The sequence below is a fragment of the Phodopus roborovskii genome, unplaced genomic scaffold (genome assembly GCF_943737965.1).
Source record: "Phodopus roborovskii unplaced genomic scaffold, PHOROB, whole genome shotgun sequence".
In the NCBI taxonomy this organism is placed as follows: Eukaryota; Metazoa; Chordata; class Mammalia; order Rodentia; family Cricetidae; genus Phodopus; species Phodopus roborovskii.
Window position 1 is genome coordinate 5112646 of NW_026126636.1, and position 25128 is coordinate 5137773.

At 45.2% G+C, this 25128-nt stretch overlaps 1 protein-coding gene and 1 non-coding gene across 3 annotated transcripts in view; both read left to right on the plus strand.

Annotated features, from left to right (window-relative positions):
* Zfp82 (ZFP82 zinc finger protein) overlaps positions 1-24359 on the plus strand; it is a 28851-nt gene extending 4492 nt beyond the window's left edge. The window contains exons 1-5 of one of the 2 annotated variants that reach the window (XM_051207393.1): positions 9743-9824; positions 13164-13239; positions 16628-16754; positions 20021-20110; positions 22882-24359. In XM_051207393.1, the coding sequence (XP_051063350.1) occupies positions 13231-13239; positions 16628-16754; positions 20021-20110; positions 22882-24242 (1587 nt within the window). In that variant the 5' untranslated portion in view covers positions 9743-9824; positions 13164-13230 and the 3' untranslated portion in view covers positions 24243-24359. Of the gene's footprint in view, positions 1-9742; positions 9825-13163; positions 13240-16627; positions 16755-20020; positions 20111-22881 lie in introns of those variants that run through there. The other variant, XM_051207392.1, reaches the window with a different exon arrangement.
* Positions 29-157, plus strand: LOC127239056 (small nucleolar RNA SNORA5). Its single transcript, XR_007835956.1, has one exon. It is a non-coding gene; the product is annotated as a small nucleolar RNA SNORA5 (small nucleolar RNA).
* Positions 24360-25128: the final 769 nt, after the last annotated feature.

Sequence of the window (25128 nt, forward strand, 5' to 3'; positions counted from 1 at the left end):
AGGAACTCCAGAAGCTAAAAAAGTAAATTGCAGCCGAGTCAAATTCATTGCTGTCCTACCATGGCAAGCACTGGCTCAGAGGCTGCCGTACAGACTATCGTTCTTGGACCCCGTTCCCCGAGTTTGGGGTCAGGGATGAATTTGGTCACAGACAGTAAGCGTCTAGACCTGAGACCGGGTGAGGCAAGGGGTGGCATTGGCTTCCACAACTGACCTTTGAGGCTTACTCTGCCTCACCCAAAATAATAATAGTTAGGCTTAGGTGGGATGTGTATGTGTGCACATGCATAGATACTTAAAAATATATGCACTTTTAGGTAAATAGAAAATAACATGATTTCAGGTGGGTGGTGGCGGCTCATGTCTTTAATCCCAGCACTCGGGAGGCAGAAGCAGGCAGATCTCTGAGTTCGAGGCCAGCCTGGTCTATAGAGTTCCAGGACAGAGAAACCCTGTCTGGAAAAATATAAATAAATAAATAAATAAATTTTCCTGTAGCGTTCCCAAATGTCCTTAGTGTTATTTATCCTTCCTCCCTTTCTCTCCTGATTGTCCGGCTGTTCTGTTTTCTAGAGCTTCCCCCTGGAGCTCTCTTTTCACCCTCCTGGTTCCTGAAGCTGCTTCTGGTCATATACTCACATCTGAGGATTTGGGGCTGGGAACCCCATAAGGGGAATATGTGGCTTTTGTCTTCCTGGGTCTGGGTTACTTTCCTCAGTGGAACATCTAGTCCCATCCAGTTGCCTGCACATTTCGTGACTTGGTTTTTCTTTAGAGCCAAACAGTATTTCATTGTTTATAGATTCCGTATTTTCTTTTTCATTTCTTTCTTTTTGGTGGAGTGAGGGGGGCATGGTTTCGAGACAGGATTCCTCTGTGTGGCTTTGGAGCCTGTCCTGGAACTAGCTCTTGTAAACTAAGCTGGTTCGAACTCACAGAGATCCATCTGCCTCTGCTTCCCGAGTGCTGGGATTAAAGGTGTGCGCCACCAACACCTGGCTTGTTCTTTATTTTATGTTATTTTGAGCCAGGGTCTCTCTGCATAGCCCTGGCTGTCTTGGAAGACCGGGCTGACATTGAACTCCTGGCTCTGACTCCCAAGTGCTGGGATTAAAGGCGTGCGCCACCACCTTGCTTTTTTTCCTTTCTGGGGCTGAGCAACCTTGAATTCACTCTTAAAGCAGGCAGGTCTTAACACTCACTCCTTCTAAGTAGATGGGCTAATGGACCTGTGCCGCCGGGTTTGCCAGTGGGTGCCATTTCTGTATCCACCCTGGCGCTTTCTTCTCGAGCTTGGATTATCTGTCTAGCACTGAGAGGCTATTTCCACAGATGAAAACTTGTTCAACTTGATGTTTCTGCAAAGAGATGAGTGCTGTCATCCTGTTCATGTTTATAGGGGGTTTTATTTGGTATCACACCTTCAATTGTGTTCTCACACCTATTCCTGACATGACTGAGAAGAATTACTATGTATGTTTATATGTATATGTATATAGTTTTTGAGGTAGGGTCTCTCTATGTAGCTCTGCCTGTCCTGTAACTATGTAGATGAGTAAGTAGCCTAGAGCTCACAAGTGTGTGTGTGGGGTGAGGTGGGGTCAGGGGACGATGATTGATAAGGACAGGGATTTCTGTGTGCCATGAGCATGCAGTGCCCATGGAGGCCAGAAGGGGGCGGCAGATCCCTGGAAGTGGAGTTATTCCTGACTTGGTTAAGCGTTTTCTTTCATAATAGTATTGAGTCCCTACTGCATATCACATACTTCACATAGGTTTTCCTGTGTAATCACTGCTTCAACTCATATTGTCTCATCTTGTTTTATTGACACAGGGTTTCGTTTTATGACCCAGGTGTGTGAAGCTGTGTGCCTAGGCTAGCTTGAACTCACAGCAATTCTTTTCTCAGCCACAGAGCTCCTTCGTTACAAGTGTGAGCCACCACACCTGGCTTTCTCATCCATTTTATTTACTGTTTTACATTTTGTTAAAAGACTTATTTGTATGACAGTTTTGCCTTCCAGAAGAGGGCATTGGATCCCCTGGAAGAGCAACAAATGCTCTTAACTGATGAGCCATCTCTCTGACTTCTTTTTGATTATTATTATTATTATTTTTTTTTTAATTTCCAAGACAGGGTTTCTCTGTGTAGCCCTGGCTGTCCTAGAACTAGCTCTGTAGACCAGGCTGTCCTTGAATTCAGACATATTGCTGGGGAATATTCGATCACACTGTCAACCCGGAGTTTGCATTTGCATTAATTAAAGTTAACCTTGGGTCAGGCAGATGAGTTAGCAACTTAGTTAGTAATCATAGAGCATCAGAGGGCATCTGGAAGAGATAGAGATACCGGATTAGGGACGGAGCTGGAATGACTGCTTTTTGTTGTTGTTTGCAAAGCAGAAGGATACTTCTTTTCCGAGACAGCAGCAAGGAGAGAAGGTTAGCTAGTTACTACTTATTCTCTCTGAGCTAGCGAGTTTTCACCCCAGTCTTGTTCCTAAATAGAATGATAGATTTAGTTAAAGCTGCCTTTAACAGCAGCGACAGAGCCTGTGCCTGCGGGCTGCTGCCAGAGGAACAGGACAGTAATTGTGGAGTCTCAATTGCTGGCTGAAATAGCTGTACATTAAGGTGCATCCACTGTGCCGAGGGTAAAACAGAAGATTTGTTTGCCTCTGCCTCCCCAGTGCTGCAATTAAAGGTGTCCACCACCACACTCAGCTTTGCACACACACACATGTATAATGTAAATATCTATATCTATATATGGTTTAACTTACATGTACGCATGTGTACCACATGCATGTCTGGTGGCCATGGAGGCCAGAAAAGGACTGTTATTATCCTAGAACTGGGGTTGCAGGCAGTTGTGACCACCATGTGGGTGCTGGGAACAGAACCTGGGTCCTTTGCAAGAACTGCAAGTTTCCTAACCACCGAACCTTGGTAATTCCAGCCTTGGATTTTTTTTTTTTTTTTTTTTTTTTTTTTAAATACAGATTCTCATAAAACCCAGACTGGCTTCAAACTCAGGATGACTTTGAGCTCCTGACCCTCCTGTCCTCATTTCCTCGGTGCTGAGGTTATCAGTGTTTGCCATCTCAACCAGCTGACCACCATCTAGTTTAAAAAAGTCAATTTAGTTCTCCCATACTTGTGTCATATGTGGTTGAACTTTCATGTCTCACAAACAATAAAAAGGCGAGTGATCACTTGTATATTTTCTTTTAGTCCTGGAATCAAGATGTGAGGCCCAGAAATTGTTTTTGAAGAAGGAACTCTATGAGATAGAGTCAGCCCACTGGGAGATAATGAGAAAACTCACAAGGCAGGACCTTCAGTGCTCCAGTCTCAGCGGTGCTTGGGAATGGAGTGGCCAGTATCCGAGACAGCCTGGATCTCAGGAGCGGCGACTCAGTGAGCTGCTCATCAATCCCGAAGACACGCCCACTCTCAGTCGGTACCCATCCTTCAGGCTGCAGCAAATCATTAAGAGTAAAGAGAAATATTGCGCAAGTAAAGAAAATAGGAGCCACTGTGAACACGACTCACAGTTTACGACCCATCAAATCATTCGTAGCTCTGAGAAACCGTACGAATGTAAGGACTGCGGCAAGGTGTTTAGACACCCCTCAGGGCTGACCCATCACCACAAAATTCACACTGGGAAGAAGCCCTTTGAATGTAAGGAATGCGGAAAGACATTTTTTTGTGGCTCGGACCTGACCCGACATCAGAGAATTCACACAGGTGAGAAGCCCTATGAATGTAAGGACTGCGGAAAAGCCTTTAGCAGCGGTTCAAATTTTACTCGCCACCAGAGAATTCACACTGGTGAGAAGCCTTATGAATGTAAAGAGTGTGGGAAGGCTTTTAGTAGCGGTTCAAATTTTACTCAGCATCAGAGAATTCACACTGGAGAGAAACCCTATGAATGTAAGGAGTGTGGCAATGCCTTTAGTCAGAGTTCACAGCTTATTAAACATCAAAGGATACACACTGGGGAGAAACCCTATGAATGTAAGGAGTGTGAAAAGGCCTTCCGGTCTGGTTCTGACCTCACTAGACACCAGAGGATTCATACCGGAGAGAAACCCTATGAATGTAAGATTTGTGGGAAAGCCTATTCTCAGAGCTCGCAGCTCATCAGTCATCATAGAATCCACACTGGGAAGAAAGCCTACAAATACGAGGACTGTGGAAAGACCTTTAACTATGACTCACAGATGATTCAGCATCAAAACTTATATTGGTGATAGACAAAAACATAAAAAACATGGATGTGAAGACTCGAAACTATCAGAGACTCTACCTTCAAAATCCCTCTAGACTGAAGAATGTAGAAATAGTTTACTTGTTGACCTCAGCTCTTTTATCTGAAGAAAATTCATATTGGAGAGATACCAATGAATATAGTATATTCTGGAAGCCTTTTAGTAACTTCCTATTTCTTTATTCAGCCTGCACATCACTGAAAACAATCCTTTGACCATAAACATCAGAATTCATGTAGCAATGTAATCATGGTTTTCATTGTTTCCTAAGATAATTGTCACATTAACATTTTAATCCATCTTTACATGGCTATTAACCTTTTCTGTTAATATCATAGTTTACAAATCCATCTTTACATGGCTATAAACCTTTTCTGTTAATATCATAGTTTACAAAATGCCTTGATTTTCAAAGTTAACAGAAGTGCCATTTTTAATTTGAGAGGTGGTTGGTTCTTTGACTTTTCTAAATCGTGCTCTTGTAAACAAGTTCACAAACGACTTTCACCTTACAAAAGCAACTCGAAGAGTTTGTCGCCCACGGTAGAATGATAGCCCCACAGGGGCAGCTTCCCGGGTTCTCTTCAGAGACCTCCAACCAAGCCAGACTGAGAGACATGGCATCAAGGAGACCTTCAGAGGGAGCCGGCTATGGAGTGGAGTTGGCTTTATTAAAAATAGGAAGCAGGTGCTCCGAGAGAGGAAGGGGAAAGCTCACTTGATAGGAGGAGTGTGGGCGTTTCCAGGGGAGAGTCATAGCTAGGTGCTTACAGTGAGTACTTAAGGGGTATTGGTGGCTCTGAAATTATCTCTGAAAAGATTGCTAAGAAAACAACTCCTTCCTAACATCACACCCAGAGTGTCATTTGTAAGACTTAAAGAATCATGGCTGGGCATGATTTTGCACACCTTTAATCCCAGCAAATCGGGGGTGGGGTGGGGGGGGTGCAGAGGCAGGTGGATCTCTCTGACTTTGAGGCTAACCTGGGCTACAGAATGAGTTCCAGGACAGCCAGGGCCACACACCCTGTCTCCAAAAAAAAAAAAAAAAAAAAAAAAAAAAAAAAGTTAAAAGACTTCTTAATAAATGAAGTCGTGTGATTGCTTATGAGGAGAATCACTTAGATATAGAGGAAAGAATGCCAGGATCATTTAAAGCCCAAAGTGAGCACAGCCTAACTGCTGTGGATAGCCTTGGTGGAGATGGCTTCTGGAAAAGTACCAGCTGTCACTAAGGCACAGCCGTTTTCCTTTGTTTTAAAGTTTATTAGTTTATTTTGTGTGCCTGGGTGTTTCGTCTGTACATATGAACATACGTGTACCAACCGTGTGCCCGGCGCCTGAGGCCTGAAGGAAGCATCGATGTCCCTGAAACAGTTTGCAAAGGTTGTGAGCCGTCATGTGAATGCTGGCAACAACCCAGGCCCTGTGTCAAAGTAGCCAGTGCTCTTCACCACTGAGCCTTCTCTCGCCCTGAGTGAGAGCAGACTGTTTTTGCTGACTTCTGACAAGACCTACTTTGGAAAGCACACGTTTTTATGGCCTGTTACAGCCCTCTCAGTGGAGTCTGAAGTCTGTCTTTGGGGGCATTGGAATCAGAGCAGTCTCGGGAATAGGCTGTCTTTCCTCTCCAAGCCTTTGCTCCTGTGTGTTGAGGTTCCCTGTCTATGCTGCTGTGGAGGTCAGGGTGGCTCACAGTTTGAGGGTACAGTTTGGCAGGACAGGAATGGCAAAAGTTTTGTGAGGCAACTGCACATTGAGTCTGCAGTCAGGAAGCAGAAAAATGAGTGCAAGTGTCTAGCTTGCTTAAAGACTTAAAAAAAAAAAAAGATTTATATGTATGTTTTGCCTGCATGTATGCATACACCAAATGTGATTAGGGATGATTGTGAGCCACCAAGGGAGTGCTGGGAATACCCTGGGGCCTCTGTAAGAATATCAAGTGCTTTTAACTGTTGAACCATCTCCGACCCACAGACACCCTCACCCCCACCCAAATGCCCTGTTTTAGTTCAGGATGTGTCTTCCTACTTGAGTTAAAGCTGTCTGGAGATATCTCAGAGATGTCTTGTGATTCTAAGCCTCAAGTTGACAAACCAAGGTTAGTGTCCCTTCATGGTGGCATGTGGGAGCCAGAGGCCAGCCTGGTCTACAGAATAAGTTCTAGGACAGCCAGGGCTACACAGCGAAACCCTGTCTTGACAAACAACAACAACAACAGACCAAAGACTTTAGCAATCAGGCAGGGCTCCGATCTTGACAGGGTTTTGTTGTGTGTCACTTTAAGTGCCTCCTAGAGACTTGGTTTCAGATTCTTTGTCATGACACACACTTGAATACATGCCCCTAGTGGGCATTCTTCCTAGTCATGTCTTCGTTATTGTTTTATGTGTATGAGCGTCTTCACGCATGTGTATGTACCACTGATTGGTGACCTGGGAGGTCAGAAAAGAGCATCGAATCCCCTAGAACTATAGTTATGGATGATTATGAGCTACCATATTGCGCTGAGAACTGAACTCAGATTTTCTGTGAGAACAACCAGTGTTCTTAACGAATGGGCCAGCTCCTCAACTCCATTGTCTGTCTGTCTGTCTATCTATCTGTCTACCTACTTACCTACCTACCTATCTATCTAAGAGACAGGGCTATTCTACATAACCCCAGCTATCCTGGAACCAACTGTGTAGACCAGACTGGCCGCAAACACACACAGTCAGGAGCCTCTGCCTCCTGACTGAGTGCAGGATTACAGGCGTGTACCATCATGCCTGGCCCCACATTTTATTTGTCCAGTTTTAGTTTTTTGTGCAGCAGTCATGAGGGAGCTGCTTCTCTTCTTCCACTATGTGCTTCCCATTGAGTCCTCTCCCTGGCTTAAATGCTCTGATTTTAACTGTAGAAGTAAGACGGTGCATTTTCCTTATGGAAGGTTGAAACATTAAAAAGACAAACATCTTTTGACTGCACACTGCACCCATTTCTTTTCCCATCAGTTTTTTTTCTTTAGGTGGCAAGTTTTCGAGTACGGATCAGAAGTCATTTTTAAAATTATATTTATTTCACAGATGTGTGTATGAGCTACAGCATATTACATGTGTGGAGGCCAAAGAATAACTTGTAGGATTTGGTTCTCTCCCAGTATATGAGTCCTGGGGATTGAACTCAGGTCCTCAGGCTTGATAGCAAGCACTTAATCTCATATGCCCCACGATGTCACCTGGCTGGTTTCAGACTCTTGGGTTCAGTTATGTTCCCATCTCTGCCTCCAGTGTAGTTGGGACTATAGGTGTGAGTCATGCTCATCTTGAGCTGTTTGGCAAGTGGGTTGGTTTATTTGCTGAGACAGGGTACCCCACTTTGTACCCCAGTTGGGCCTCAAACTCAGTACCCCTGCCCAGACTCAAGTGCTGAGGTTACAGGCAGATAGATGCTCGGCTAGGGCCCCTTTGGGTTTTGAGTTGTTTTCTGTTTATTTGTTTTTGTTTTTTAATACAGTGTTTCTCTGTGTAGTCCTGGCTCTGTAGCCCAGGCTAGCCTTGAATTCAGAGACCCACCTACCACTGCTTCCCAAGTGCTGGGATTATGACCCTTCATTGTTTTAAAGAGTTTTTTTTTTTTTTTTAGTGGCTACTATCAAATGGGAATGATTGTATCACATAGCCCACTATTTCATTAGAATAAAGTTAAGATTCATGGTGCTTAGGGTTGTGCCTGCTAGATAGTGAGTTACAGGCTGTGTGTTAGTCACTACTTTCTATTCATTGCTATCACTGTTTATTGAAAGGCTTAATTTTATGCACATCGTAGTCTTAGGGAATATAATTAAAGATGATGAATTAATCAAAAATTTAATCATTGCTTTTACGTTATGTATTTGAGACCATGTTTTATTGTATAGACCCAACTGGCTTGGAATTCACTATGTAACTCAGGCTGGTCTTGAATCGTGAGCGATCCTTCTGTGTTGCAAGTTTTGAATTTTACAGGCATATGACAACACAACTTCATTCTTTTTTTGACAATTTCAAAAATACAGAAACTTACTTGGCTATTAGCTATTCTTATGTACTACCTATTACAAATCAGAGGTTGACAACTTAAAAGTCTGCTGGCCAAATCTGGACTGTTTCATGCAGGTGAATGCTTAACAGTTAATAACCAAGTTTTATTTATTTATTTATTTTTAATTTTAAGCTTATTTTTAGTGTAGCACTGGCTGGTCTGGAACTCACAACATATAGACCAGACTGGCCTCAAACTCCATAGAGATCCTCCTGCCTTGAGGTCCTGGAACTAAGGGTGTGTGCTATCATACCTAGCCAGTTTGAAAACTAGTAATTGTAAGATAAAGCGAAGAAATATGCTTTATGACTAGTAAAAAACAAGAAATAAAAGGTAAGAAAAGGCCTGGGTGGTGGTGGCATATGCCTTTAAGTTTGAGTTTGAGGCTAGCTTGGTCTACAGAACAAGTTCCGGGGCAGTGAGGGCCATTACACAGAGAAACCCCCTCAAAAATGAAAAGCTACTGGGAAAACCGGTAGTGGGAAATTTGAATCAGCGGCATCAGAGTGCGCTAATGCTGCTTTAGTTTCTTGTTCTGCTTTAACAAAGAAAAAAAATCCCTGGTTGAGATATAAAGGTATTGGGCTGGAGAGATAGCGCGGTGATTAAGAGCACTGACTATTTGCTCATAGGATCCAGGTTCAGTTCCCAGCACCCACGTGGCAGCTCATAGCTGTCTGTAATTCCAGTTTCAGGAGACCTTACACTCTCACCCAGACATACATGCAGGTTAAACCCCGAAGCACATAAAGTAAAAAGCTGGGTGATGGTGATTTGTACCGTTAACCCCAGCACTCAGGAGACAGGGGCAGGTGGATCTCTGAGTTGGAGGCTGGTGTACAGAGAGCCAGGACATCCAGGGCTGTTACACAGAGAAACCCTGACTCAGGGAAAAAAAAAAAAATTCTTCTGGGCCACAGGATTCTTTTCCCAGCACCCTCAGGGTGGCTCGCAAGCATCCATGGTGACCTCCGTGGGCACCCGGTACTCAGGCAGTGCACGTACATAAGACCATACACATAGAATGAATCTTTTAAAAAAAATCGTTATCCAGGGCAGAAGCGAGCTACTGCATGGTAGGGAATTACCTTTAAAATCCTATTCAAAAACACGTCCATTTGCAGGCGTCTCCACAGCAAGCCTATCAATAATACAATTTTCCAGAAGAAAACCAGCCTTTTCCTCAAATACTTAGTAAACCCGAGGTCCCTGCTCCTCCCTTAGTCCTGCATCCCACAACAAAGCTTAGTGAGTGTCCAGCCCCTTTTCTGCTGGCCGAGCGGCGCCTGCGCACTGGCGCGTGCGGCTGTCCCTCCCAGCAGCCCCCGCGCGACCTTTTAGTCCCTCCGGGGTCTGAGGACAAAGTCTGGTGTTGGCGCCGTCTCAGCTGGTGTCACCTCCCTCAGCGGCGGGTGGCGGGGCAGCTGAGTGGCGCTAGGCGTCTGTGTCCTGGTCCCCTGGACGTAGGCAAGGCTCTGCGGGGTGCGGGGGTACAGGGAGGGACTGGGGTCCGCGTCTCGGTCGCTGCTACCCGGGGGGGCGGGGGACAACCGAGGCGAACTGTGCCTGCTGGGCGTGGCGGGGTGGCACCGCGGCTGATCGCGGCCAGGAGACCGCACGGCGTTTGTGTGAGCGAATGGGATGCAGGGCGGGTTGCCGAGGCCGTGGAGGGCGGGGTTCTGGCCCCAGGGTCAGCCGCGGTGCAGCCTCCTCCGTCCCAAAGGCGAATGGTCCCCATCCTTTCACCCGAGCGCCACACACAAGACTCCCAGCAAACAAAGCAAAGAGCTCCGGATCTTGGGGAAAGAATGGGAGATCTGGGGCTGGCTCCCTGGGGCTACCCGCCACAATCCAGAGATGCCCGGACACAGTCACACGCTGGGCAGGCTGTGTGCGGTCCCAGTAGGGAGCTCTTGTAAACTCGCCTTTCCAGCCCTGGCCGTTGGCCACCCTGGCTTTTCTTAGATACAGGATAGGACAATGGTACTCTGTCCCGTGTGTGAGAGTGACAGACGGTAGTGATAGGACTGGTTGTGTCCTGTGTTTTGATTTAACCAGGCTGGACAAGGCTCCCAGAAAAGTTTGGATGTTAAGATTCTCTCCTGTCCTGGCCCTGCTGAAGTCTTAAAGCGCTCCCAGGAAAGGGAGGGACAAACTGCTTTTGCACGTTAAGGGGATTGAGTGCTCTGATCTGTCAATTTTTATTTTTTAAAAATTTTTAGGTTTTAGTGGATAAGAACATTTGTTATTTTCAAATGTGTGTTTCTTGGAAACAGTGACTGACTCCTTACACCATATGCCTATATGGACATATCCATGTTCCTTTCTTTTTTATTTTACTTATTTTTTTTTGCACATATCCATTTTTCAATGCTTTAGTACTTAAAACCTCCCTCAAAGGAGATTAAGCTTTTTTTTAAATAACTATTTATTTATTTATGTTTTTTGAGACAGGGTTTCTGTGTATCCCTGGCTGTCCTGGAGTTTACTCTGTAGACCAGGCCTCCAACTAAGAGATCCTCCTGCCTCTGCCGACTAAGTGCTGGGATTAAAAGCATACGCCACCACCATCTGGTATTTTGTTTTTAATTCTACGTGGTAGGGCTATTAGGACAGTTCCTGATACTTCATAAATACCAAATGCTTGGTAAACATTAGCTGTTTGTTAGTGTGGAGATTAGGGGTGATTGCTCCATCAAGGGGAGTGGTGTGTATGCATATCTACTTAATTGTGATGCACATTTCTTTTTAAGATTTACTATCTTTTAGTTGTGTGTATGTACATGTGAGTACTGGTGCCCACAGAAACCAGAGGCATGATCAGATCCTCTGGGAACTGGAGATAAGAGTGGATATGAGCCACCAGTGGCTGGTGCTAGGAATTGAATTCAGGTTCTCTGCAAGAGCAAAACACCCTTTTTTGTTGTTACTTATTTATTTTTTTGAGACAGGGCTTCTCTGTGTAGCCCTGGCTGTCCTGGAGCTCAATTTGTAGATCAGACTGGCCTCGAACTCACAGAGATCTGCCTGCCCTCTGCCTTCAACTGCTGGGATTAAAGGCGTGTGCCACCACGACCTGGCACAAAATGCACTCTTAACCACTGAGCCATTTCTCCAGCCCTCATTCCCTTGTTTCTTCTTTTGTGTTGTTGTTTTAAAGAATGGTGGTCAGCCGGGTGGTGGTGGTGGTGCATGCCTCCCAGCACTTGGTAGGCAGAGCTCTGTGAGTTCGAGACCAGCCTGGTCTACAAGAGCTAGTTCCAGGTCAACCTCTGTGTACCCCTAGCTGTCCTCTGTAGACCAGACTGGCCCCAAACTCACAAAGATCCACTTGCCTCTGCCTCCCGAGTGTTGGGATTAAAGATATATACCATCACTGCCTGGCTGATATGTATGATTTTAAAATGGCAGGTTTCTTTTTATCCTACAGATGCTGTATATACTTATCTAGTCTCTTTCCTATTAAAGGATATTTGGTTTTTTTACAGCCCCCCCCCCCATGGATAGTGTCTCTCAGTGTATCTCCCTCATTTATTTATTTATATGTGTGGATGCATGCTTGTGTGTGTGCATATCATAGAATGTGTGTAGAGGACAGAGGACAACTTGTGGGAGTCACTCTCCTACCATGTGAGCTCTAGGGATCAAACCTTGGTCCTCATGAATCTTGGTAGCAAATATCTTTACCGACTGAGCCATCCTGTCAGCATACTTTGATGTACATATTTTATGACCACATATTTAATTGTTTTCTTTAGTCCTCAGAGTAGAAGTTCTGAGTCAGAGGGTTTGCATGGATTAAATGCTACCTGTACATACTTTCAAATTCTATCTTTTGTGTCCGGGCTAGAATGTCCATTTCCTCATATTCTTGCTAATGTGAGCATTGGTATTCTTAATGTGAGATTTTGTATCCTGGTAGCTTGATACCGCTTCCGTTTTCTAGTGAATCACGAGTTCCAAATCTCTGTCATTGGAGCGGGGGATTCTAGGTTTCATAAGCTAGGGCTAGGACTAAATGGGAGCCGGCTTTGTGGTGAAAATAAGGCTTCCTTCCATGTGTAGCTATGCTCCTTCCCAACTCTCAGTCTTCACAAGGCTTATTTATTTTATTGTGGAGTTTCTGAACTGTTGCATGAATAAATATACTAAATAGCAATCCTGAAGATACAGTAATATAAAAAACATCCATCAGAAATTAGGGGTGTGTTACGAGTAGTTTTCCCACCAGCCTGGTTCCACGGCCTTGTCAGCCCCAAATAACACACAGAGATGCTGTATTAGATATAAAGCTATTGGCCTGTTACTAGCATTTCTTATTGGCTAGCTCTGTCTTAAATATTAACCCATTTCTATCTAAGTGTTTCCACATGGTCTTATCTTACCGGAGAGAGGATTTGGAGTTCTGCTCTCTCAAGTCCCTACACGTTGAAACTCCTCCTACCTCTCCCTGAATCCTCCTTGTCTCCTAGTCCCGCCTATCTTGCTTTCCTATTGGCCAACAGGGCTTTATTCACTAACCAATACGAGAAACATATTTACAGACTGACATCTCCCGTCAGGGGTGGTAGTGCATGCCTGTAATCTCTGCGGGTGGGGGTAGGAGGAAGTGGCTTGGCTGTGGGTAGACTGAGCAACAATTTCCCGTGTCATGGCTGCAGGGCTTGGTACTTAAGAATTTCTTTACTTCTGTCTGATGAGTCCAGCTGTGTTTTCAGAACTTTGAAGGAGACTGGATAAGATGTTGTGGTCCTATATGGAGAGATCATTTGGGGACTTCTGAAGCCGGTCTCATCTCATGAACTTGTTTTCCTTCCTCAGCCCTGGCTTGAGTGGACTCTGCTGCTTCGGAGAAATAAATCAAGGAAGACTGATGAACTTCTAAACCATGGCCCCTGTAAGTTAGCTGTTCTTATCCTTTTACTGGAAACACTGTCATGTTAAGTTACTGTGAACACTTCTCTTTTTGAAAATTCTTTTTATGTGTATGATGTTTATATGTGCAACACACACACACATATACATACATACATACATACATACACCACATGAGTGCCAGAGTCCAAGGAGGCCAAAAGAAGCTGTCAGATCCTCAGGAATTGCAGTTAAAGCTATAAGCCACCATGTACGTTTTGGGAACCTAACCCAGGTTCTCTGTGAGAATAGTGAGTACTCCAATGGCCGAGCCTTCTCTCCAGACACATAGGAACATTTCTTTATTGTGACACTCACTGTCAGAGCCCCATCCAGGACCTTCCTCCAAGTTGTTTCAAATCCACTGAGGGAAGGACACAGGCATTGTCTTTCCTGTGCTCAGGGAACAAATCATTTAACATCTACAAGCTGATGAGCAAGGACAGGGCCATTTAGCTATGCACAGGAGACTCTTGATCTTTTCTAGACTTTCCTTTTCTAAGTATATAAAATTTGCTGTTGTTCCCAGGTGTAGGTAGTGCACGCCGTTAATCCCAGCGCTTGGGAGGCAGGGGCAGGTGGATCTCTGTGAGTTTGGGGCCAGCCTGGTCTACAGAGGACAGCTAGGGATACGCAGAGAAGCCCTGTCTTGAAAACCAACCAACCAACAAATAAATATGCTGTTGTTTGGCTTCAGCTAAGATGTGGTGAGATCGTGTGGATTTAGGGATGGGCAGCCATGCATCTGAAACTCGCATTCAGAGAGATTTAGGATCTTTACTAGGAAACCCTGATCGTTCAGGAGCAGTGGACATTTGCTAGGGTAATGCTAGGGTTACCACTTAAGACCTCTATTGCTCAGCTCAGCGTGGTTGCTCGACGCTGAACTCAGGTCCCCGTGCTTGTGTAGTGAGCACATTACCCACTGAGCTATTTCTCTAGTCCCCGATTGCTCTTGAAGGTAGTATCGGAGCTAGGGACAGTGACACCTTTAACACCTTTAACCCCAGCACTCAGGACGTTGAGGCGGTGGAGTGACTGCAAGTCCCAGGTGACCCAGGGTACGGAGTGAGATTCTGTCTCTAAAACAACAAAACAGCAGAACCAGTGAGGTGACCCAGTAGGTCAGAGGCCCTTGCTGCAGGGTGACACCAACCTGGGGACCTGAGATTTGACTCCAGTAACCCACAAAAGTGGAAGGCAAAAGTTGACTCCGCAAAGTTGCCTCTCATCACGTGTACACGTGCATAAACACATATTCAGGTTATTGTGTGTAGCATTCACACACGCACACACGCATGCACACAGGTTATTGTGTGTAGCATTCACACATGCACACACACATGCACACAGGTTATTGTGTGTAGCATTCATGCACACACACGCATGCACACAGGTTATTGTGTGTAGCATTCACACACGCATGCACACAGGTTATTGTGTGTAGCATTCACACACGCATGCACACAGGTTATTGTGTGTAGCATGCGGGGTCTTCCTCCTCACTTGTTATGAGCACTCCTGTTCCTCCCCTAGTCTCCTGCTCCTGACTCCCTGCCTGCAGGGTGTTCATCACATCTGTCCTAGGAGCTCTCCATTGCTGTTAAACACCATGGCCGTAAAGCAGTATGGGGAGGGAAAGGCTTATTCATTCATTCATTTATTTAATGTTACAACTTATTACCCATCATGGAGGAAGTCGGGGCAGGAACGTGGCAGGACCGTGGAGGCAGGAACGGAAGCATGTGCCATGGGGGATGCTGCTTCTGGCTTGTTCTTCCTGCCTTGCTCAGCTTCCTTCCTTCCTTCCTTCCTTCCTTCCTTCCTTCCTTCCTTCCTCCCTCCCTCCCTCCCTCCCTCCCTTCCTCCCTCCCTCCCTTCCTTCCTTTCTTTCTTTCCCTCTCTCTCTCTGTCTTTCTCTCTCCCTCGCCCCTCCCTCCCTTTCTGTCTCTCATTCCCTCTTTCTTTGTCTTTTTTTTTTTTACGTTTTGTTCTAAACATACATCTTATCATACACATTTCCAAATACAGTGTAGTGTAGTAGGCCTGTTCTGCCTGAAAGATAAAGCTTTCAATAAGCATGGTCACATTGATAAGTACAATCGAAGTTGAAATGGCCTCTAGTTTGTTTATTTATTTGTTTTTTATTTTACATGTCGATCCCAGTTCCCTCTCCCTCCCTCTTTGTTTCTATCGTTCTTTCCCTCTCTCTCTCTCCCTCACCCCACCCTTCCTCTCATTCCCTTTGTCTTTCTTCCTTTTTTTCTCTCTCTCTCTCTCTCTCTCTCTCTCTCTCCTTTCTTCTCTCCTTCCCTTTCTCCCTCTCTCTCTTTCTTTCTTGGGTTTTTCTGTGTAACAGCCCTGGCTGTCCTGCAACTCTCTCCATAGACCAGGCTGGTTTTTGAACTCACAGAGATCTGCCTTGCCCACCTCTGCCTCCTGAGCGATGGGATTAAGGGTGTGCGCCACCACCACCACCACCACCACCACCACCACCGCCACCACCGCCACCACCGCCACCACCGCCACCTGACCAGCTATCTTTCTTGTACATCAACCCAGAACCACCTGGCCAGGGGTGCACCACCCTCAGTAGGCACTCCCACACCAATCAGGAAAGTGTCCTGCAGACATTCCCACAGGTCAGAGTGATGGAGGCGATGTCTTCACTGAATTTCACTTCCCAGATGCTCAGACTTGTATTAAACTGACAAAAACCAACCCCAGCAGGCACACACTCGCTGTCCAGCTCAATCAGTTTTTTTGCTTTTCCAACATGTTTGGATTATTGAAGTATGTCAGAGTATGTAGCAGCCAAAAGTGATGGTTCATAACGAGAGAGGATGGAAGTTTGGGGAGAGGAGGGGGAGAAAAACAGCATCAGGGTCCTCCTAGAGCACGTAAGCACCTGGCTTCAGGATCCTGTTTTCCTATCTCATACCCTCCCAGCTCCAGCCTTTTTGCTATAATGGTCTACTTCTGAGCAGAGGTGGACCATGCTTTTAGCTTTTAATACCAACACTTGGGAGGCAGAGGCAGGTGGAGCTCTATGAGGCCAGTCTGGGCTACACAGTGAGTGCCCTCCATAGGGAGAATTTGTCTCAAAACAAGCAAATGCCCACTATTCTAAGTATGTCTTCCATATCTTCCCTTTGGGGTTTAAATGCTCTTTTGTTAGCTGGGCAGTGGTGGCACATGCCTCTAGTCCCAGCACAGTTGGATCTCTGTAAGTTTGAGGCCAGCCTGGTCTACAGAGTGAGTTCCAGGACAGCCAGGGAAACAGTGAAACTCTGTCTTGGAAAAAAAAAGAAGAAAACAACTACAAATAGATGTTTCATGTCTGCTGTGGTTGTGTCTGGTTTGTCCTCCAGGTGTCAGTGATGTTCAGTGATGTTTCCATAGCCTTCTCCCAGGAAGAGTGGGAGTGTCTGGACCTAGCACAGAGGGATTTGTACAAAGACGTGATGATGGAGAACTACCGAAATGTGGCCTCACTGGGTAAGCTTACCCCATTAGCGGTTTTGATTGTATTCTCTGACACCCATTCTCTCTGGAAATTTTCATGGTAACTTCCCAAGAAACCATTTGACTTTCTTTTACACTTGTTTGTTTGTTTATTGTGTATGTTGTGGGGGAGGGGCATGCACGCGCTGCAGCAGGCGTGTGGAGGTCAGAGGACAGCATGTGAAAATTGGTCCCCTCCCACTGTGTGTGCCCTGGGGATGAATAGGTTGGCAGCAAGCGCGCTTACCCCTGTACCGCCTCACCTGCCTTGCTTTCCATTAGGAGATGGTTTAAATGTTTAGTCAGGAGTGAGTACTTTCATTAAATATATTCACTGTCCCCTTGCTTAAGTGACCGTTGGGCCCTTTATAACGGCAGGACTTTTTAAAGTTTTTATTTATTTACTTGAGATCCGGTCATATTTTGTAGGCCAGGTTGGTTTGTAACTCACCACCTTCCTCCTGCCTCAGCCTCCTGAGGTGGGATTGCAGATATGAGCTACTTTAGGGGCTAGACATAAATGTAGCTTTATCAGTACCAAAGAAGACATTTCACTTTTTAAGTGTTCATTTATTTACTTTTGTGTATGCACATGGGGAGGGGGCGGCGTACGTGTGCAGTGACGCGTGGAGGTCAGAGGACAACTTGCAGGAGTGGGTTCTGTGTATGTGGGTTTTCCTGTCTTGACGACCTGTTCCTCAACCTGGTAGCTTCCAAATGACCACACAGAGACTTAATATTATTTATAAATGCTCGGCTGGTAGCTCAGGCTTGTTACTAGCTAACTCTTACACTTCAGTTAACCCCTATTTCCTATCTGTGCTTCGCCACGCAGCTCATGGCTTGTTTCCTCATTTTCTACAAGTCCTGCTTGCTCCGCGGCTGCCTGGTGTCTCTCTTCTCCCGCCTTCTTCCCATCATTCTAAGTGTGGCTTTCCCACCTAACTTCCTGCCCAGACGAGAGTAATACATATCCCCAGTACAGAAGGGTTGTCCACTGCCTTTCTTCCCTCCCACTCAGTGGGTCCTGGGCACTGCACTAAGGTCATCAGGCTGGATGGCAAATGCCTTTCCCCGCTGAGCCATCCCACCGGCCATCGCTTTATTTGTTTTATTGTTGGTATACCTATGAGGAAAACAGCTGTGCCTTGTTTCTTCGTTTTTCTCCAGCAAAAGAACTCATGTAGTTTATATAGTGGTGTGTGAAGGCACCAGAACTTATTCATCGCTCATGGTAACCCAGTTTATTACCTTTGTTAATGAACCATAAGTCTTATCAACTTTTATGGCTGAAATCTAAAACCCTAAGAATATCATAAGAAATGGTAGTGAGGCTGGACAAGTGTACATCAGGGGTGAGCACCCAGGTTCAGATGCTCAGAACCTGTGTGACACAGTGCTGCTCTTATCGTCTGTAGCCCTGGGTCTTGGGTCAGTGCAAAGAGAGGTCTCTGAAGCTCATTGGCCAGTCAGCCTAGCCAAATCAGTGACATTGAGGTTTAATGAAGGACCTTATTTCAAAAACTAAGTTGGAAGGCCAAAACAATAGAGCCGGTGGAAACATAAACCCAACAACCTGAGTTCAGTCCTGATCTTATCTGTGATCCCTCCTTTGGTGAGATGGGGGGTGGGGACAGAAGGGTCACCCAGAAGCTTGTCGCCAGCCTAGAGTATACAGCATAGCAGAGACAAGAGACCTGCCTCCTCCAGGTGGAAGGAGAGGGTTGACTCCTGGGAGTGGTGAACTGACCACACACACGCACATGCACATACACACGCACGCACATGCATATACACACGCGCGCGCACACACACGCACATGCACATACACACGCACGCGCGCGCACACACACGTGCATGCACATACACACGCGCGCGCGCACACACACGCACATGCACATACACACGCACGCGCGCGCACACACACACACACAAACACACACGCACATGCACATACACACGCGCGTGCGCGCACACACACAAACACACATGCATGCACATGTGCATACACACGCAAAAACACACATGCACACACACACATAGAATAATAATAAATAAGTTGGAGAGCACTTGAACGAAGACAGCTGATGTCAAGCTTTGGTCTCCACATATATATGCACAAACATGCACACACACCTGCACATGTGCACACCCACATCAACCGGTGCATACACCACACCACACACACATAACACAATAAATATATACAAACACCCACACAAGGGGAATGAAGAAATAGTGGTAAATGGCTCTTGGGAAACTAATTGTTTTCCTCTCAGTAAAGTAGCTACTGAAATATGCATAGTTCAGCTAGGTAGTGCTTAGATAATTCCATAAGCTAGACACTTATTATTGTTGTTGTTTGGTTTTGGTTTGGTTTTTGAGGCAGGGTTTCTCTGTGTAGCCCTGGTTATCCTGGAACTCACCCTATAGACCAGACTGGTCTTTAACTCAGAGATCCACTTGCCATTGCCTCATGAGTGCTGGGATTAAAGGTGTGTACCACCATGCCTAGCTATTATTATTATCATCATCATTATTAATTATATTAATACTTACTGTATTAACATATAACTATAATACATTAAGTACATACCCATTTATCCATTTATTAATATAACAACTACATTATAGTTATAATTATATAGTTATATATTAATTTATAATTATATAATTAATAATTCCTCTGGAGCTGAAGGTACAGGCAGATGTGAGCTGTGGGTGCTGCGACCTGAACTCAGATTCTCTGCAAGAGCAGTGTGGGCTCTTAACCGCTCAGCCATCTCTCTAGCCCCTGTAGTAGACATTTTTACTACTGCTATTTTACAGATAAAGAGAATGAAGCTTGGGAGTAGCTTGCCTGCTGCCACACAAGAGTTCTTGACCCTTCCTCTCTAGCCTGCATGTACTGGAAAACCTTAATGTGAATGTTCCTAAACCATCTTACTTTTTTTTTTTTTTTTTTTTTTGTTTTTCGAGACAGGGTTTATCTGTAGCTTTGGAACCTGTCCTGGAACTAGGCTCTTGTAGACCAGGCTGGACTCTAACTCACAGAGATCCGTCTGCCTCTGCCTCCCCAGTGCTGGAAATATAGGCTGCACCACCATCGCCCAGCTTATCTTACCTTTTTAAAGGACTTTATTAGTTGTCATGGTAACCTATATTTTGTAACAAATTTCGCTACAGTGAACCAAAGAAATTTTGAATTTACTTTTAATTTTGTCTTTACCTCATGTTTTTTTTTTTTTTTTCCTAAGTAGGATGCTTCATTTCTAAACCAGATGTGATTTCCTTACTGGAGCAAGGGAAAGAACCCTGGAAGGTTGTGAGAAAAAGAAGACGAAATCCAGGTAAGTGAGGGTCTCTCAGGCTTGAACTCACACAACCAGTTGGAAAGGAGGTGTACGTACCAGATCGGTGGACTTTGAGCCGGGCACCGTGGTAGGTGCTCTCCGTACAGTGGGGAACAGACATGGCCCATAGAATTCTCCTTGTAATTAGAGAACCCCAGTTGCTGTCAATGACTAGAAAATAGGATGGCAGGTCGTAATAGAGTGCTTTGAGCGTGAGCAGAGTGAAGAGTGATGTATGCTGGGACCTGGGAAAGCTTTGCTGTGTTTGCTCATTTCCTTTGTGGAGGAAGCTGCTCGAGGCAAGTATTCTACTTTAGAGCTCATCATCAGCCCAGGAAAGTGCTCAACCTTTCTCACAAGTTTAGTTTGTTAAAGGAGTTGTTTGCTTTTTAAAATGTGTGTGAGTGCTTCATCTGCACGTATGTGCGTGCACCATGCGCATGCCTGATGCCCAGAGAGTCCGGAGAGCACATCAGATTCTGTTTTAGCTACTGTTCCATGGCTGTGCAGACAACAGTGACCAAGGCATCCACGATCATCATGGCTGGGAGCAGACCAGCATTAGATTTGTTGGGGTAATGGAGGAAAAAAATGCCATGTTTTTTATGTTATTTTTCTCAGAGAAATAAGACCATAAGGATAATATTCTATGCAAACATAGCACTCCTTTTTTTTTTAAAATCTTTTTTGGTTCTTCAAGATAGAGTTTCCGTGGCTGTCCTGGAACTAGCTCTGTACACCAGGCTGGCCTCAAACTCACAGATATCTGCCTGCCTCTGCCTCCTGAGTGCTGGGATTAAAGGCGTGTGCCAATACTGCCTGGCTTTTTGTGTGCTTTTTAAAAGCTTTTTTACTTGGACTATAGCAGGTCTGATTGAACTTTCCATGTGTCCTATGAAAATTGATCTGTTTTACCCAGGCTTGGTGGTGCAGGCTTGTAATCCTTTTTTCCAGGTCTAGGGAGGAGGATCAGGAGTTCAAGGCCAGCCAGCAGCTACATGAGACCCTGTCTCAAAAAGCAATACCAAACAGCTGAACAAAAATTGTTCTGTTAATCATCGTATTTCCTTGGTGGTCAGTTGTATTTTCCTGGAAAAACACCCATTTTAGCTAGAAATCTTCTTTCTAATAATGCTCTATACTAATCATTTTCATTACCCCTCCCATCCAAGACAGGGTCCCTCTGTGTAACCTTTGCTGTCCTGGAACTCACTCTGTAGACCAGGCTGGTCTTAAACCCAGAGATCCACCTGCCTCTGCCTCCAGAGTTAAAGGTGTGCGCCACCACTGCTGGGCTTCTCAGTTCCTTTTTATTTATGTATTTTTGTTCCTTTGGAGACAATCTCTGTGTAGCCCTATTGCCTCAGTTTCCCAAGTCCTAGTATTATAAATTATATATGTGTTTGTTTGTGTGTGTCCCCAATATGTTGCCATTTGTTATGTCTGTGCTTGTCCTCCATTTTTGTTTGTTTTGCTTTATTTGTTTGCTTTTATTGCTGTGTATGAAACCCAGGCCTCACACCTTAGGCAAGCACCTTACCACAAAGCCGCAAAGGTACATCTCGGTCCTGTTATAGGTTGTATTTTGAGACAAGGCCTTGCTGAAGCGCCCAGCCTGGACTTCCATTTGCTGTCCTCTTGTCTCAACCTCAGGAATGCCGGGTTCTCAGGCCTGTGGACCCTCACCCACCACTGTAATTTTCTTTTTTCCCTTTTTGTCCTCTAAAAATCTTTCTTCCTATTGACCTAAAAGTTATCTAATTTCTATTTTTAAAATTTTAAATAGATTTTCTTTTTTTTTTTTTCTATTTTCATTATTTCTACCTTAGTAGAAAATACCTGTGTGATTTCAGCTTTTTACACAGAGCACAACTGTAGTAATTGTAAGGTTCATCCCCTTTCACAAGGGTCATGCACCACAGGATTTCCTCTGACTTCTCTTGGCTTGCTGTCTGCTCTGTCTGCAGGTATTTTGCTACTGCTGTGAGTTGTAATGTAAATATCTGATATTCAGGATGTCTGATGTGACACCCTTACCTAACCAAAGGGGTCGAAACCCTCATGTCGAGAACCACTGATCTATAGCAAGCTAGTTAGCAAGACGGGCCATATTGGTGAGCTCTGGCTTTGACTGAAAGACCCAGTCTCCACGAATAAGATAGATGGTAGATTGAGGATGATTCCTGACATCAACCTCAGGTCTCCACGTGCCCACCCATGTGTGTCCACACACATGCAAAACATGTATGTACATACAAGTGCATATCACACATATAAACACACATGCATGATAAATGGAAGCAAAAATTATAGTTTTACCCAGGTGGTTTTGGTTGTATTTAAACAGTATTGGGGTTTTTTGTTTTGTTTTGTTTTGTTTTGTTTTTTTGAGACAGGTTCTTACTGTGTAGCCCTGGCTGTCCTAGAACTCACTATGTGGACTAGGCTGGCCTCTGACTCACAGAGTTCCACCTCCCTCTTCTTCCCAAGTGCTGGGATTAAAGATGTTCACCACTGCACCCCGCTGTAAACAGGATTTGTAATAAGCTGCCCAGGGATCCTGACCCACACCTCAGTTCATGAACCAGTGCTGAATGTTCGCTTAACTACCACTGCCTTTTCTTATACGAGCTCTTTTATACGAGCTCTCATATTCATAGGACACTGGTTTGAGTTTGACCGAACATGACCTTCTTTGTCTTTTATTCCTACTGTAGAAAGTTTACTTCTTGAGGAAAAGAAAAGAGCATGTGTGTGCTTTCTTGCAGATTTGGGAACTAAATATCAGTCACCCTCAGAAAGCAGCATCTATGAGGTGAATTTACACCAATGGAAGATAATGGAAAGAATCGGGGACAGTGGCCTGAAGGGCCTTGTTTTAAAAAGTGAATGGGGGTCCAAAAGAAAACATGAGAGCACAGAGGGACCCCAGGAGGGACATCTCAGACAAGTGAAAACCACACCCGAGAAAGTGTCCTCCTACCAGAAGCACACATCTGCTACTCCACGTCAGAGAATCCACTTTGTGGAGAAGCCCTATGAGTGTGGCGAGTGTGGGAAGGCGTTTAGAGTCCGCCAGCAGCTTACTTTCCATCACAGAATTCATACTGGTGAGAAACCCTATGAATGTAAGGAGTGTGGGGTGGCTTTCAGGCAGACTGCACACCTTACCAGGCATCAGAGACTTCATTCTGGTAAAAAACTGTACGAATGTAAGGAGTGTGGGGAAGCGTTCATATATGGCCCAGACCTTAGAGCACATCAAAAGATCCACTCCGGTGAGAAGCCCTACGCGTGTAAAGAGTGCGGGAAGGCCTTCAGGGTGCGGGGACAGCTCAGTCTCCACCAGAGGATCCACACGGGGGAGAAGCCCTATGTGTGTGAGGAGTGCGGGAAGGCCTTCAGGCAGTACGCGCACCTTACCCGGCATCAGAAGCTTAATATCGCTGACAGACTCTATGAGTGTAAGAAGTGCGGGAAAGGCTTTTTGTGTGGCTCTGGCCTTAGAGCTCATTACAAACTCCATACAGTCGAGAAGCCCTATGCGTGCGAGGACTGTGGGAAGGCCTTTAGGGTTCGACAGCAACTGACACTACATCAGAGGATTCACACTGGCGAGAAGCCCTATGCATGCAACGAATGTGGGAAGACCTTTAGTCGGGGTTACCATCTTATCCTCCATTACAGAGTCCATACGGGTGAAAAGCCCTATGTGTGTAAGGAATGCTGGAAGGCCTTCAGCCGATACTCACAACTCATCTCCCATCAGAGTGTTCATATCGGTGTGAAACCCTACGACTGTAAAGAATGTGGGAAGGCCTTCAGACTCCTCTCCCAGCTCACCCAGCATCAGAGCATTCACGCTGGCGAGAAGCCCTACACGTGCAACGAATGTGGGAAGTCTTTTAGGCTGCGGCAGAAACTTACCCTGCACCAGAGCATTCATACTGGCGAGAAGCCCTTTGAGTGTAAGGAATGTCGGAAGACCTTTCGACTTAACTCTTCTCTTATCCAACATCTGAGAATCCACTCTGGTGAGAAACCCTATGAGTGTAAAGAGTGTAAGAAGGCCTTCAGGCAACACTCCCACCTCACCTACCACCTGAAGATTCATAGCGCCAAAGTATAGCCAAGTCGGAGCGGTCTTATGGAACGCTCTGTGAATGGTACGGCTTGTTTCTTTCGCTCAGACACGTAACTGACCTGGCTTCAGAGGTTTTATCCCATTAAAGGAATGTGTTAATTTAATGTGTTCCGTTGTATTCCAGTCTGTTCCCAGCCGTAATGCTTCAACATACTTATTCTACAGTTAGTCCTACACATAAAACAAACACGGAGGGGGGGGGGGGATAACGCCTCAATTCCATTACTTAGTTAAAATACTCAGTTGCTCTGGGCTATAGGATTTTCATTTGTGAAGTAGTGATCTCACACTGGCAAAAATGGCCTCAAAGTCTTCAAAACTCCAAGTTCTGCAATCCTCATCCCTTCCTTGGAATACGGGCAGATGCCAGTTTGTCCAGGAGAACAGAGTAGAAGTGTGTCTATCGCTGTTGGGGTTCAGGCTTTGCTGCAACCCAGAATATTCTCTCAAGCCCTGAGCTGTCATATTTGAAAGTCTGGCTGAAGAGACCTATGTGAAGAGCCCTGAGACAATACAGACAGGCAGAGACCTTTGCTGAACCATATGGTACCAGACATTGGATAGGAATAGTTGTGGATCTTCCAGACCAGCCACCAACTGAATGCCACCAAGTGGCCTCAGTTGACACCGTGCAGAAGAATCAACCGGCCACATAATCATAAACTAGTACATTGGTCATTATGTAAAGCGACTACATTTGTTGTAGTGACTATTACTCTTTTGATAATTCATACAGAAGTACAGGTGTGATGAACATATAAATGCCTTCCAACATTTATTCCTCCTTGAACGTAGATATCTGATTCTCATTATGGTTTGGTTTTATGCAGTCTTACTGTGTAACTTAGAGTAGCTCAGACCTTGAACTCCA